At 37.9% G+C, this 14,980-nt stretch overlaps 1 protein-coding gene across 1 annotated transcript; it reads right to left on the reverse strand.

Moving 5' to 3' along the window:
* Window positions 1-12,524: 12,524 nt before the first annotated feature.
* Window positions 12,525-13,736, reverse strand: LOC139126883 (QRFP-like peptide receptor). Its single transcript, XM_070692808.1, has one exon. The coding sequence runs from the start codon at window positions 13,734-13,736 to the stop codon at window positions 12,525-12,527; it is 1,212 nt and encodes a 403-aa protein (XP_070548909.1).
* Between the last annotated feature and the right edge of the window lie 1,244 nt (window positions 13,737-14,980).

A 14,980-nucleotide genomic window follows, 5' to 3' on the forward strand; every position in this document is an offset into this window, starting at 1 on the left:
CCAAAGAACGCTGAATTTCGGCAGTAATTTGGCTTTTTACGTCAAGTCCCAAAATGGATTTGAAGTCACCGACCCTATGTACGGGTCACGGTCTTTGCAGGGCTGTGGTGAGCGGGGCGATTAGCTGTAGCGGAACACACAGCATCGTACGCAGGGCTAGTTGACCCCAAGTGAAAATGTGTTCCCGATCAAATCTTCCTATATTTTTTTCAGAATTTTCGACAAAATCATTGCTTCTTAAATCTTTTGTAAAATATAAAATACTAAAATAAAAATGCGATGTGCCATGTCTCCAGATTTCTAAAATATCGTTCGTTGACCGTTCGACGGAATATTCATTTCGCAAACTTGTGACGCAGTTGACCGCCAAATAATCTTAGAATCCTCCAAATTATCCAACCATTCGCGTTAGAGTTCAGCTCGCTTAGAGTATCATAACATTCTTCGGCCTTCGTTTAGATCGACCCTAATCTCTCCCATTTAGAAAATAAATACACAAGCTACCTTGACAAAACTTCGTGCACCATCCAGGACCAAACGCACTACAAATCTGTCTTGACGTCATCTCCTTACATGGTAATCGGAATACCGTATTTTTTAGCAAAGGAGACACAGAATACGTCGGAGTATTCAGTTTCAAAACGTATTACATTGTGTGATGTTGTCCAAAAAAGGTAATGTTACTGTAGTGGTATAAATTACAAAACACAAAAGTTCAAATCAGTTTATTTTGGACTGGCTTTACCCAACATTTCATATTGTTTCTTATGCCAGATTTGACCACGTGCTTACTGGCGACCCCTTTACATGCAAATTTTGTGTCAAATGGTGTGTTCTCCTGGAAAAACAAACGTACGATTTCTATATGAAGGAGGCGAAATTTGCCCTCAAAACTCGAAACCACCCCTTATGGGGTGTACCTAGCTATTTTGAACGAGCTTCTCGAATCTGTAGCTCTATTTCGAAATGATGGTCTGATTTTCTCAGCTCAAGGATAAGTGTTCTCCATCGCTGTGGGCATTACTATTCTCAACTGGGGGGTGCAGTTTCCAGTCGTAATGTTTTTCATTGTGTCCGGGATATAAAACCTTTCCTTTTTACACTTTTGCTTTGATTAACACTGGTCCATATCTTGTCAGCGATTAAACATGTTTCAAGTTTAAATGTTAAATTCTGGTCTCGAGCCCTCTTGTTCGACCAAACTGATATTACCCCTCCCACTTTGGCTCGTCCAGTGGGTGTAGCAAGGGTCGTGCCATCGCCTAGGAAACGGAGGGTGCATTAATTGTTGCATTTCGATGCACATTTTGATTATATTCAGAAGATTTTATGGCAAAAACTCAGATAGAGAAGCATTAATATTCACATCTCACTTATTCAAGACTGGCTGAGAGCAGCACTTCCATTCAGTTAACATCATTACGCCATTTATTATGCCAAGAAAGATGAAGTCAAGACATTTTGCCCTCCCTGGTCTCAGCCAGAAATGGTTATACCTTACAGAGTTTTTTCCCACGGAATGAAAACAAATGTACTTGGGCTGAGGCCCAAGTACAATAATAACAATAATAATAATAATTATTATTATAATTACATTTATATTCTTCATTTCGACAACAACGTCCGCCTCACAAAATAAAAAAGACAGGGAGGAATTACAGAAAAAATGCTTTTTCGAGTCTAGAGAAATATAAACATCGCACACAGTAACACTGTAACATTTAAAAAAATGAAAAAGCAGTTTGAAATAAATTATTTTATCTTTTATTCTTACTTATTTGTTTATTTATTATAATACGTTTGTAACAGTAACTTTATTTTACTTTTTATACCAAAAGACAATCACACATGTAACTAGAGTCGCATCTCTTTATTGTAAGTCTTTAAACAAAGATATAATCTTCGTATTTCTGATGTCTTCCAAATATTTAACACCTATTTGGTAAACGGTTAATTCAAAGTTATAAACATGACTTGTTTCACCAGTTGATCATTTTAAAACGAGTAGTTGAATTTGTAAAACGGCAGGTCGTATGACCTGGCAGCCATGGTGGTTTTCAGAAAATTCCAATGCAATCCTTCAAAGGTTTCTTTTTCAGTACCAACGAATAATTTGAGCTCAAGTTTGGGCGGTGAGTGCTTGAGAAACAAATATTAACACAAAATCAACATGCCATGTGTGACAGTTTTCGTGTATAGTCAGACCTTCTCATTCCTGTAACTGAATGCTTCAATGTTCGTTGGTTGTAGTATGAATGCTGTATGGAAGTATTTTGTCGCGAGGGAGTGTCCTGTTGAAATGTAAAATCATGGCTTTGTTGTGCAAAAGTATAAACCATGGATGAGTGGGTTTTCCTGAACTCAGAAAACTTACGCGCGTTGGGAAGCAAAACATAGAATTTACTTACTCTTGCCATATGCAAATGTATCAGTCCGGGCTAACCACCAATTTACCTCATTAATTATGCAAATATTTTATTCGAGGCTTACAGTGCACCAACAGAGCAAGAGATTTTCAATTTTCTCGCATATGTACCTATATTTGACCAAAATTTGTTCTTGAAAAACAAAAAACTCCAACACTCCTATCAAAATAAGTAATACGTAATGAAAAAAATCAGGTGATTTATTATCATATCCTACATTTAGTTTATTTTCTACATAAGAGTATGTCATTAATTTAATCTAAAAGTAAATCTTTAACAACATCAAAAAATCAATTCTTTTATTTTTGCCTTCTTCAAATATTAAATATGAATAGTACGCTCAGTAAAATTAGGGTAACCTGAACAAAATGATGAGAATTTTATTAGACGCACTATCGATTACCCGCCTACTCACATTAGAATACAAAAAATCAATTGAAAAATAATCTAATCATTGAGATTGTGTTGCACGCGATTCGGATGTATTGTTGCCCCTATCTTTACTTTGGAGTCCGCTCCCTGGTACAGGACAACTGTAGTAGAAAAACAAACCATCAAAGATACATTTACTGATTCCAACGTGATAAAAAAGTGAGACATGGAAATATTAAAGGGAAACAGTCGTCGGAATTGCGCCTTTGTGAGTGTCTGGTTTACAATTAATGTATTTCGTGCACGATATCTGGATGCACCTTATCATCATAGCTGCAACAGTAGATTATGACAGACATGTTTTAACTTTCATCAATCACCATCGTACCTTGGATACAGTGATTACATTGGCCGTATGGGTCCATACGACCTTTGAACGCAGTTCTAACGATTGTATCCTTTTAACAGAGTCACATCACATTAAACACAGCAACATATCACCGTATTTTGTCTTTGACTCTCCGTCTCTCTGTGTGTCTCTATCTCTCTCTTCCTCTGTCTCTGTTGCTGTCTGTCTGTCTCTACGTCTGTATCTCTCTCTCGGTCTCTGTCGGGTTGTCTGTCTGTCTGCCTCTGTGTGTGAGCCTCCCTTTCTCTTTCTCAATTCCGTTACTGTAGGCCTACCTATCAACAACCGACCAAGTTTTCATGTCACAATTTATTCTTTTACTGCATAATACAGGTTTTTTGTGTTACCATTCTCGTTAATCAGTAAAAGCAAGTATTTTCGAGAAATATTTAATGGCAGTTTGGTCGTGAGTCAACATCGACTTCACCGAGTATGGTTTGAAGAAGCGGCGAATTAAAAACCTCAATATCCTTCCATCCGTTTGCGTCTTGCCTTATTACAACATCTAAATGAACACATGCCAAGCTGGCGGTAATTGTGCATTATATTAAGTTAAATTTTATTACGAATGTTACATGCACACACGAGTACAGATAGCCTGCAGTAAATATTACCATTTTCACATCATCGATCCTAGATTGATTTTTCTTCTGCGCTGAATTTTTTAGCAGCTGAGTAAATTCGTTCGATAAAATGTAATAATGTTGCGTTCCGATATTTTATAGAGATTTGTGTCATGCGCATTTTGCAACTGCCTTATACAAATATTCCACAGAAAAAAAGGTTAAAAAGAAATTACAACGTTGTTTTTCTTTAGATTTTCATTTCGTCTCGTATGATATCTCCTTTGTTACTGCATCAACACTTACACACGAATACTTAAAATCACAATCACTACAGAACTACAATACGGTATAAAGACACACCCTGGCGGAAAACGTGTATACTAGAACGCACGGTTTGGCTACCAAATTTATTGAATAACTAATTGGCTGTTTGATAAACTACTTACTTCATCACTTAATAGATTATTGAAAATATTAATTTATTTATGATAAATCAATTAATTTACTAATTTGTTCATATTTCAAATATTATTATTTTTATTTGTTTAAGTATTACTTTTGACTTGTTCAGTTATCGTTTGCTTATTCGCTTTTTCTAAGAGTCGATTTTACGAGACAATTCGGATTAATATTGTGGCGTACACTATGTTGAGATATCGTGATAAGAGACTTACGTTTTAGAAAGAAAATGGAAATTGTGAAGCTAGATACTCTTTTAAAATTCAGATAAACCTTTGACATATCGTCTGAAATCGAATATTCAGCTAAAAAGTGCTGTCGATAATACAACAGAAATAATTGAGGTACTATCCCAATCTTACCATAGAGGGCGCCCAGAGTAACGCGGTATAGAAAGCTTCCTGAATTTCTGATAAGAACCCTAAATTACAGAAATACAAATTAATGCAAAAACGCAAACTTTGAGACACATGAATATATACACAGGTTTCATTTTGATGGTCTCACCTTTTTCAACCTTCATTACATGTATTGATATTTAACTTTTCTAGTGGGGTGGGGGGGGGTGTCAGTCAATATTTCTGTGTAAGAGAGCAGGGTTACTCAAGTTCATCATGGTTGGCAGGAAGGGGGCTTACTCGAAATTCCTACGACTCCGAGGCCGTAAACAATGATGGCTCCCTAAAAGAATACTTCTTCCTTGCGTACATGACAATTTTATTTTACCAAAAACGGGGGGGGGGGGGGTGGGGGGGTGGGGGTTGAAAATGAATTTTTATCCTGTTTATGGCACTGCTCAAAGGGAAGAATTTAATGTCAATGATTACATGTCGCAACCCTCAATATACCAGATATCCAACATTCAATATACCAGATATCCAATATTCAATATACCAGATATCCAAAATACCAGATATCCAACATTCAATATACCAGATATCAATGCTGAATAATACATCTTTACTTATTACATTGCTTGATCTATCACATCGTCGTTCATATCTAAAATACAATTTCTTCTGTCGCCTCAGCCAACATGGGGGTCGAAATTATCTAGGGTTGTACTGCGATCATCGATTGGGCCAACATAATCTGTGTTCTTTGTTGACTCTGCGTTCTTCACATTTTTTTTCTTTTAACATTGGGAATATTATTTGGTGATATACCGCTTTTTTCCTCATTTGTGTCGTTTTCTTTTGTAGCTTTAACCTTTCCATTGAAGTTTGATTTGATAACTACAGTCTCCTGTTTGTTGAGACCGTTATTTCCATTGTAATTGCGTGGTTTTGTCAGTTTAGCTGCATCATTCGTGGTTCTTGCTATTTCTGGGTGTGTCTCCGTGGTTCATTATCGGCAGTTTTTCAGTAGATGTCTCAGGCTTTTTACCGCAAGTTAAGCATTTTTTTGCCTGCGGACAGTTTTGTCTACTATGGCCTGGCATATGACTTTTCTTTTATTGCTTTTGCTGGTTTTTAGTATTTGTTTGTTTCTTTTAAAATATGTAAATCGCACTGAGACGTATGTGTAGTGCGTGTAAGAAATAAATATTATTATTATTATTATATAACAGATGATTGGTGGACAGTTTTGTCTACTATGGCCTGGCATATGACAGATATATAACAGATGATTGGTGGAGAGTTTTGTTTACTATGGCCTGGCATATGACAGATATAACAGATGATTGGTGGACAGTTTTGTCTACTATGGCCTGGCATATGACAGATATATAACAGATGATTGGTGGAGAGTTTGTTTACTATGGCCTGGCATATGACAGATATAACAGATGATTGGTGGACAGTTTTGTCTACTATGGCCTGGCATATGACAGCTATAACAGATGATTGGTGGACAGTTTTGTCTACTATGGCCTGGCATATGACAGATATATAACAGATGATTGGTGGACAGTTTTGTCTACTATGGCCTGGCATATGACAGATATATAACAGATGATTGGTGGACAGTTTTGTCTACTATGGCCTGGCATATGACAGATATAACAGATGATTGGTGGACAGTTTTGTCTACTATGACCTGGCATAATGACAGATATAACAGATGATTGGTGGACAGTTTTGTCTACTATGGCCTGGCATATGACAGATATAACAGATGATTGGCAGACAGTTTTGTCTACTATGGCCTGGCATATGACAGATATAACAGATGATTGGCAGACAGTTTTGTCTAGTATGGCCTGGCATATGACAGATATAACAGATGATTGGTGGACAGTTTTGTCTACTATGGCCTGGCATATGACAGATATAACAGATGATTGGTGGAGAGTTTTGTCTTCTATGGCCTGGCATATGACAAATATAACAGGTGCATTCACCTTTTCCGGTTGATCCTGGTAACTAATGCAGCTAATGCTTACAGTTGAACCTTCCAATTGATCGAATCTCACATGCTTCGGAATATCTCTCCTTATCTTAATCGTTACTACCAATTTACCACTTACGTCTATTTCATATTGCTTGGTTGCATCTACGTCCACTTCTCCGTATTTCTGTATTAAAGTTACCTAAGACAACTTTCTTGGTATCAGAACACAGATCATCAGGATATAGCTTACCCGGGATAGCTTATCTCCGTTGTCAACTGTTATTCCATTCTCAAACAACGCCTCCTTTTCTTTAACACATTTCAAAGTAACGAACCATATTCTGGATTCACCAATTACTCCTTGATGGAGGCCGGCCATATTTCCTTCTCCTATTTCCTTGCTTACCACTTCTAATACCTGATTTCTCGTCGTCCATGGAGTTTTGAACTTGAAGTTTACTGTACTTCTTGCACGAAACTTGACTATCTCCAGAGTTTGTATTTTAGCCATAACTTTATCCAAATCAGCCCACTCTGCTGTTTTTTCACCTTTTGATGCTCTTCACATGAGTAGTTGTTCGGTCAGATTTCATCACAGTTTCCAACGCGTCAGCACACTGTTTGGGGGTAATTTTCTACTCTCCTTGCGGAGACAGGGCTCGTCAGCACGACTTGCCATGATTTCCCATTCGCAACACAATCAGTAACTGTTTGGAATTGTAGGGAGCCCTCTAGTGTTCAATATTTCATAAATCTCTGATGATAAACGTAAGAACCACAATGGTAAATGTATGTTCCATGACCATTGACCGACAAAAAAGGCAGCACAGTACGACTGTAGACCTCACATGGTTTAATCATCAAAAAATACGGAGAATTTTAACAATTACTCCTTGTAATGTTGATTTGTGAAGATTTTCACTCTTGGTTAATTAATTTATGCTGACCCACGACGCATCAGAAAAAGAAGTTGAGGAAATGATCAGTCAATTCGTGGGAGGGGGTTTCGGTGGCTTGTTTTTGGTGTACGAGTGACGTCTTATATCCATATTTATGCACTTAACGGAATTAAAGTAAAACCCTGAAACTTTAGGTTTTTCCCTATCATTTGTCAAATTCTCGACATAGGAATAACAACGACAAATAGTTGCCTAAGAGTACTGTTTGTCGTCGGTCACCTCACTGGTAGGTATATATCAGTATGTTTTGTTTGATATATCAATTGAGGATGGACTTGTTGATCTTAGCAGCAGGAAGTACAAGATATGACATATTTAGGGCAATAGGTAGACCATAAACTATTTGTAAATTCCACTTTCCACTTTCCGATAGTGTGAGACTTTTTAAAGGAGGAAGGAAAGGTTGATGTTTTTGTTTCAACACCGCTCATTTCTATTTAATTTAGCCCTTCCCCACCTTGTATTCTGTGATAGTCCATCTTTATCTATAGAGGTTATTTCTACATACTCACAAGTTGGAAGATTTCACACAGATAATACTGAAACTTTCGACAATGTAAATCACTAGAAATCTATCATCAGAAAATACGAATCTGTGGTTGGCAAGGTAACCTGCTTGCATTGGTTGAGCCAAACCGTGAAGGTAAACAACACTGTCGTCAGTAATATACAAGCTCGCTAAAACACACTTGTTATACTGGATCTTGCACCACAAAGCCTACTACTCACCATACCTTTGAATAGTCACGATCTTTGGCGTAGCCGACCCTGAATAGTTAACAACAATTCATTCGAGTCATCTGAGATAACACGTGACAGGGACAATATTTCAAAAGCAATCAACAGAGTCGTATTCTAGTCAGAACAAGATTCTACATGCCGATGCCAAAGAGATACGTATCCAATTTCTGCACATGACTGCCCAAACCGGCATTTTCTTTTCCCATAACAACAAGGAACGATGGCGTATTTAGTATTCCGTTCGAATATGACAGTATCCTTGTTAGTAACACTTCGAAACACGAAGAAATGGCTTGACAAAGCGTATAAGAAAATCCGATCGGTGAAAATCCGAATCGCCGATTGGAATGTCTCTGTAGCCTATGTATTCCAAAATTGTCTCACAGAAACTATGAACGTTTGTTTCTTTTCTTTGATTCATTTATTTCAATCCATCATCTAACAGGTATTGCCCAATTACAGGACGAGATGCACGTTACCCACTGCCAATCCAACTTAGTGCGTCTCAAACTCACCATCCTCTGATAGTGAGACCGGTACCCTAACCACTGCCTCATGATGGTGTCAATTTTTGAAGCAAAATAATAGTCGATCATATATGTACGATATTCTTTGACTTTAAGTTTGCCTGATCATCGAGTAGGTTAGTGGTAGACTACAGAATACCCGAGTCTGGTGTTCAATTCTGCAGATAAAAGATAAAAACCGCGAATGTCAAACCTTACAATAAAATTGTAATTTCATTAATTTACTGAAAGCCTACAATCATCACCTTCAATTAAGCTCTAAGAACAGGCAATGACGATCTCGGATGACATTAAAATCAACCTTTCTCCAAAGGTTATCAAGCTTTGCGCGTTTCACATCATATGAACCACGCTGTGTAACGTCGAGTCTATTTGGCTGGTTTCATGCTTGCTGTGTCTCTTTGAAGGTAGAGTTGTAAAAATTTAGTAGTGAGTTATTTCTCCGTTTTTCTTCAGTGCCAGGTATAGACTGTAAATGCAAAATTCCTTGATATGTTTGTTTCTGCATTTCCAGATAATTACAAGACCTTGAAAATAACCTTTCGTGTTTTAATCTCTCTCTCTCTCTCTCTCTCTCTCTCTCTCTCTCTCTTCTCTCTCTCTTGTATTAATGTATTTATTTCACCTTTTGATGAAAGCTTTTGTGTCTTAGGGGCGAGGGTCGGCGATTTTCGATGATTTTTTTTCAAGAATTTCACAAATGGTTGAGAGACACACAAAATCTCATGAAGCTTTCGCGAAGGACTTGACATGCAAGATAATTATTGAGCTTAATTTCAACCTGTAGATGGGATAAGTAAACACAGTACCGCTTGGTAACTGTAACTACGGCCAACAAGACAGATCCGCGTATCGACGCGTGGTTTAAGGCTATAGAAGCTTCTTACGTCATCTCCCAGCCTGTAGCGTTGTTTTAAGAAGACAGACTGGGCATCTGCAGAGGCATTTACTGTTGTTTGGATCTTATTGGCTGATCGAATTTCATGGACTTTTTATGTAATAATTTCCAAAGAAACAAGTAGTTACATAATCGATCTCGTTTCAGGCGGTTTAAACAAGTTGCTCTGTCTATAACGACAATCAACCAATTGGCTAGAATTTTCCGAGCCGCTGCACATTCCAATTATTTATTTTGTTTTACTTTAATTTTTGTTTGGCTTTATTTAATTACGGTAGCCTGGTAAACTCTAAAGAGAAGTTATCTTTCCCAGCGAAATTATAACAAATTTGAAATACAAAACCACAAAAAAACAATTTTCAAAAGTACAAATACAATCAACCACAAATAATAACTGTCAGGAACAACAACAAAAATTAAAATTATGCTCAATATTGTATTAATTAACTGCTTTTAAAAGAGAAAAGTGTCTCAGAAGATCTGACTTATTCTGTTTTCAACTTATTCGATTCCATGTCTTCCTATACTGACCACGTGTTTTTTAAAACATTCAGCTTGGTTCTAGAGATATAAAGCTTATTTTTGGAGCTAGCTCTGGTCACACGGCTATGACGCTGATTGACTTATCACAACATTTCCGTCATATACAATGGGGCTATACCTTTCAAGGATTTAAACACTAAACACATATTTTGTATAAAATTCTATCAGGTAAATATGTCATGATCTAAAAAGTCCATTAGTCAGATTAAATTATACTTAGCGCCCATCATAACACGCACAGCGTGTTTCTGAAATTTGAATAACTTGTTTATATTTGCACTTGTTCCCCATGCGCTGCCACAACAGAGATTCCATAATATGATAACAACAATACATTGCGTAGCAATTTTACTTGTACCTGCAATATGTCTTCTTTACATGTTTCATTTGCAAATTGTTCTGAGATATTGCTAAGTTCGACAAATTATTAGAAGAACATGCTGTATCATAGATCTCGACCTGTGCATTGTCTTATATTTTCGAACAATTCAAGAGTTTGTTTCTAAGTCATGTTAGCTTTTGAACAAAAGACCAAAGTCTTATACTTCACATGCAACAAACTTTATTGACGCCATTTCACTTGTATTTCTCTAATATTGATTACATTACTCGAAATGATACAAATACATTGTTAACAAAGATGCGAACATATTGTATTACAGCTCACCGTCACCCTTCGGGGAATAGCCAGCGATAGGACGTTGGGATATAGAAAGAGGGTAGTGGTTCATAGACTTCAAGATATCTTCGTTTATTTCTTGTACATGGATATTACATACTGCAAAGTGTTGTCCATTCTTCATAAACATACCTCTTAAATACAATGGTTATTAAACTCCTCATATCATCCTCTGTACATATTGATATCATGCGTGATCATACCCTCTCATGCTGTTACACCAATACAATTATCATTTTATTTATGAGTTATGAGTTATGAAAATATCAATAGCTAGCAATTCAAAGTTAGGGTAGTCGATCCCAAGGATCGAGTTTGTTCTAGTCTGTAAGAGGATTATAAAGGTGTCATAGCCGTTTGTTTTCCATTGAAATTGTAAAAATAAATTTCCTGGCAAGACAGTGTGATGCCTGAACCATGCCTTTAATTGAACAGTCATGCACATAGTTTGATGGATGAACGGATAGACAGCTATGAGGAGAGACGGACAGACTTGCGCATGGATAGATAGATAGATAGATAGATAGATAGATAGATAGATAGATAGATAGATAGATAGATACCTACCTACATACATACATACCTATATACCTACCTACCTACCTACCTACCTACATACATACATACATACATACATACATACATATATACATACATACATACATACATGTGCAAATCGCACCACATTTCATGCATCACAATTATTACATTAAATGCCTACAAACCGAAGGTCAGTTAAAATGGCACGTAACACATCGATTCATGATAGTGCAAGAAATGAATTTCCTTTTTCTCCTCGTTGTATTTAAAGCATAATTTATGTTCACTGCACATTATGTCGCTTTAACTACCAAAGTAAACCAACGATACACTACGTCGTAAATCATACAGGGCTACATTCGCCATCACTGAACACATCTTGACTTTTACAAAATCGAATGAAAAAACATCAATAGTATGTTTCTCGTAGTTCAAATACAGACAAACTACAACATTACAATTATTATAAGGAGACGTCGATAAGACTAATACCATTTTTACAATTATTGTAACATTATGTATTCAATATATTTTTGAAGTTATTTTGATATGATTGTGAAATTCACCGCAGTCCCTAGAATTTGTATGGTATTCTTGATATCTTATGAGCCATCAATACGCGATGAAATTGCAATGTGTAAGGTATATTATGGTGACAGACAGACAGAGTTTTGTGAATCTAAGTGACTGAAGCATTCTCTTGAAGAGATAGATCCTTGTTGTTTTTCGATTTCATGATTGGTGGGAAAGCTTTCGCAGTGAAAGGACTCAGCGTTTTCTCTTTTGGATTGATCATCATAACAGTTTCAATTGGTCGTGTGAATATAATTTAAGCCATCCATTTAGAGAGAGAGAGAGGGAGGAAGGAACAGGTTTTTCAGCCCTGGTTTGTTCTTGTTGCCCAATGCCATGTAAATTGGTCACCAGTTTTCGAATCTTCTACTTCTAATCACTGTGTCATCTCTTTCAGTAGACTTCCGCTTCGCGGACTAAGGTGTTGATGATAACAGAAATGGCTCAAGCCATTATATTTGCCATTCTGGTTTTCTAGGAAGTAAAACCAATGTCTCGTTACTCTAAGGGTGATATTTCGAATGCCGTGTTATCGTACGGACCAAGATGATGCTGCGGGCCGCCAATATTCGCCATTTCGGTTTGAACTGCTACTGTTCGAACCCCGCGATCAGGGCAAAGGTTATGCTCACCGTCTAGCTTGTGTGGCTCTCCTCGTGTGCCAGCGCATCGCTCTTCGTCCAGATGCTTCGGCCTGTTTCTGGACTCACGGGCTGGCTGAACCTCGGCTCTTGCCTGACGGTATCTGCAAGTCAAAATATCGGCAAACTCCCGACGGAAGTTACTACCGAATATGGCGAGGACGAACGGATTGATCCAGCTGTTGGCAAGAGCAAGAGGCATTGCAATAGCCCGAACAAACCCGAATGTTGTACCCTTAAACATGCTCGGCGCATAGAATCGGAACATTCGCAGCACGCGAAATGGGAACCAACTTACTCCAAACATTACCACGACTACTATGAGCATCTTGACCGCTTGCCGTTTTCGACGTCGGCCGCTATCGTTCGGCGAAGCACCAAAGTACAAGACGATGATCATCTTTGAGTACAAAGCGAAGATAACGAGTAAAGGTACAAGGTAGAGGAATAAAAAGTCAGTCATGACAATGATACCGATCATCTCGACAGTCGGTATGTACCAACAGTTAATGGTGGTGACATTTCGACCGTTGGCTGGAACAGTCACAGAGATAGTACTGTGAAACACAATGTTACTGCTTGAGTATACAAATGACGTCAGCCACACCAGCAATATCATCCATCTGGCAAGTTTGACGGACACCCGGGGTTTCATAGGTGTCACTATCGCACGATATCTGTCGACAGCGATGCAGAGGAGCGTTAAAACGGTCGAATTCATGAAAGTCCACGACGCTGTCATTACGGAGTCGCAGAGAAACTCGGTGACAAGTCCGTTTGACCCTAGGACTCCCGCTATTTGAAAAGGCATGAAGACAAGCCCTACGAAGGTGTCGGATATTGACAGCGAGGAAATGAGGATGTTGGTCGCCGAATTTCTGGACTTTTTACGACGAAAAATGGCGATGATGACCAGAATGTTGCCGCCGATGGTTAAGAGCAAGTTGCCGGAGTTGATACCGGCGAAGAGCCAATTTGCGACATCACTTTTCACCAAAATTGGCGTATTGTCATCAGTACCTCCAAAGGTGTCGTTTTTCCCTCGATTCCCGATCTTCGAATGTTCCATCTTTAGAGTATGGTTCTAGAACTAATCTTCGACTATTACAGATGCTGTATTTATATAGGTGACAAAGTTTGGCGGCCGTGACATGGAGTTCATCGCAGTCAGTTGAAAGAAAATTCAGCCTGCTATTGAACAGTCACATGATTTGTGCCATTCCCGGCACAGCTCGCAATACCAAAAACCGCGTCAAGGACACTGTACTCACATTTGATCAGCTGTGATGGATCAAAACGAATGAGATAACAGCTACAGTGTTTGGCTGTTTATGGTTTCTTCAAGCCATAGTTTGTTTAAACCACGATGAACAATCTGGCAGTGACTAACAATGCTGCCACACCTATACATGACATGTGTATATACCAAACTACCAAGTTATTAATAAGGATGGCAGTGTCACAGCGACGTAGGGGAATGTTCAACACAAACCTACGTCTATCAAGGATCGTAGTGCAACAGATATGTATTTCAGGATCTAGCAAATCACATTTCGAACAAAGAAAGAAGGGATTTTCTGTAAAAGAAATAATTAGCCCTATAATGACAAACAATCCCATAAAAATATGTCATAATGAAAAATAGCAAAGAACCTGCGAAGTACAGTATACCATTGAAGAAAGTAGGTTAAGGTTTGGGATATTAGTGCCAATATGTTGAACAATGTACATTTATGATATTTTCCGACCTTAGTTTTGCCCTGTCATCTAGTAGGCTAGTGGCAGACTTACTTAAGTTGGATGTTCAATATTGCAGGTAAGAGTAATAACCACGAATACTTATTCTTACGATAAAGAACGTAATGTCATTCATTCATTGTATATTCATCGTGTTTAATTAAACACGATAATGCAAGGATTTCTACGATTGCATCAAAACTCCAGGCACTTTCCTCACAGGTTCTTTCCACTTACTTACACATCACCCGAACCAAACTATTTAACGGCGGGCCTATTGATCTCACGAAATTATGCAGCGTCTCTTTGAATGGACGATTGTGAAGAATTTACAACTGAGCTATTTTTCCCACTTTTCATGCGATGCCAGCTATAGATAGTTACATGACAATGCTGTGTCCTTCTAGAAAATAACCTCTCTCTCTCTCTCTCTCTCTCTCTCTCTCTCTCTCTCTCTCTCTCTCTCTCTCTCTCTCTCTCGTTGACTGGGAAGTGTTATCGCAGACAGTCAACTAATACTAATACGGCAACCTTTATGATAGAAACAATGAAAGTATTGAACATGAAATAAATGTA

The sequence above is a fragment of the Ptychodera flava genome, unplaced genomic scaffold (assembly GCF_041260155.1).
Source record: "Ptychodera flava strain L36383 unplaced genomic scaffold, AS_Pfla_20210202 Scaffold_148__1_contigs__length_97679_pilon, whole genome shotgun sequence".
Classification (NCBI taxonomy): Eukaryota; Metazoa; Hemichordata; class Enteropneusta; family Ptychoderidae; genus Ptychodera; species Ptychodera flava.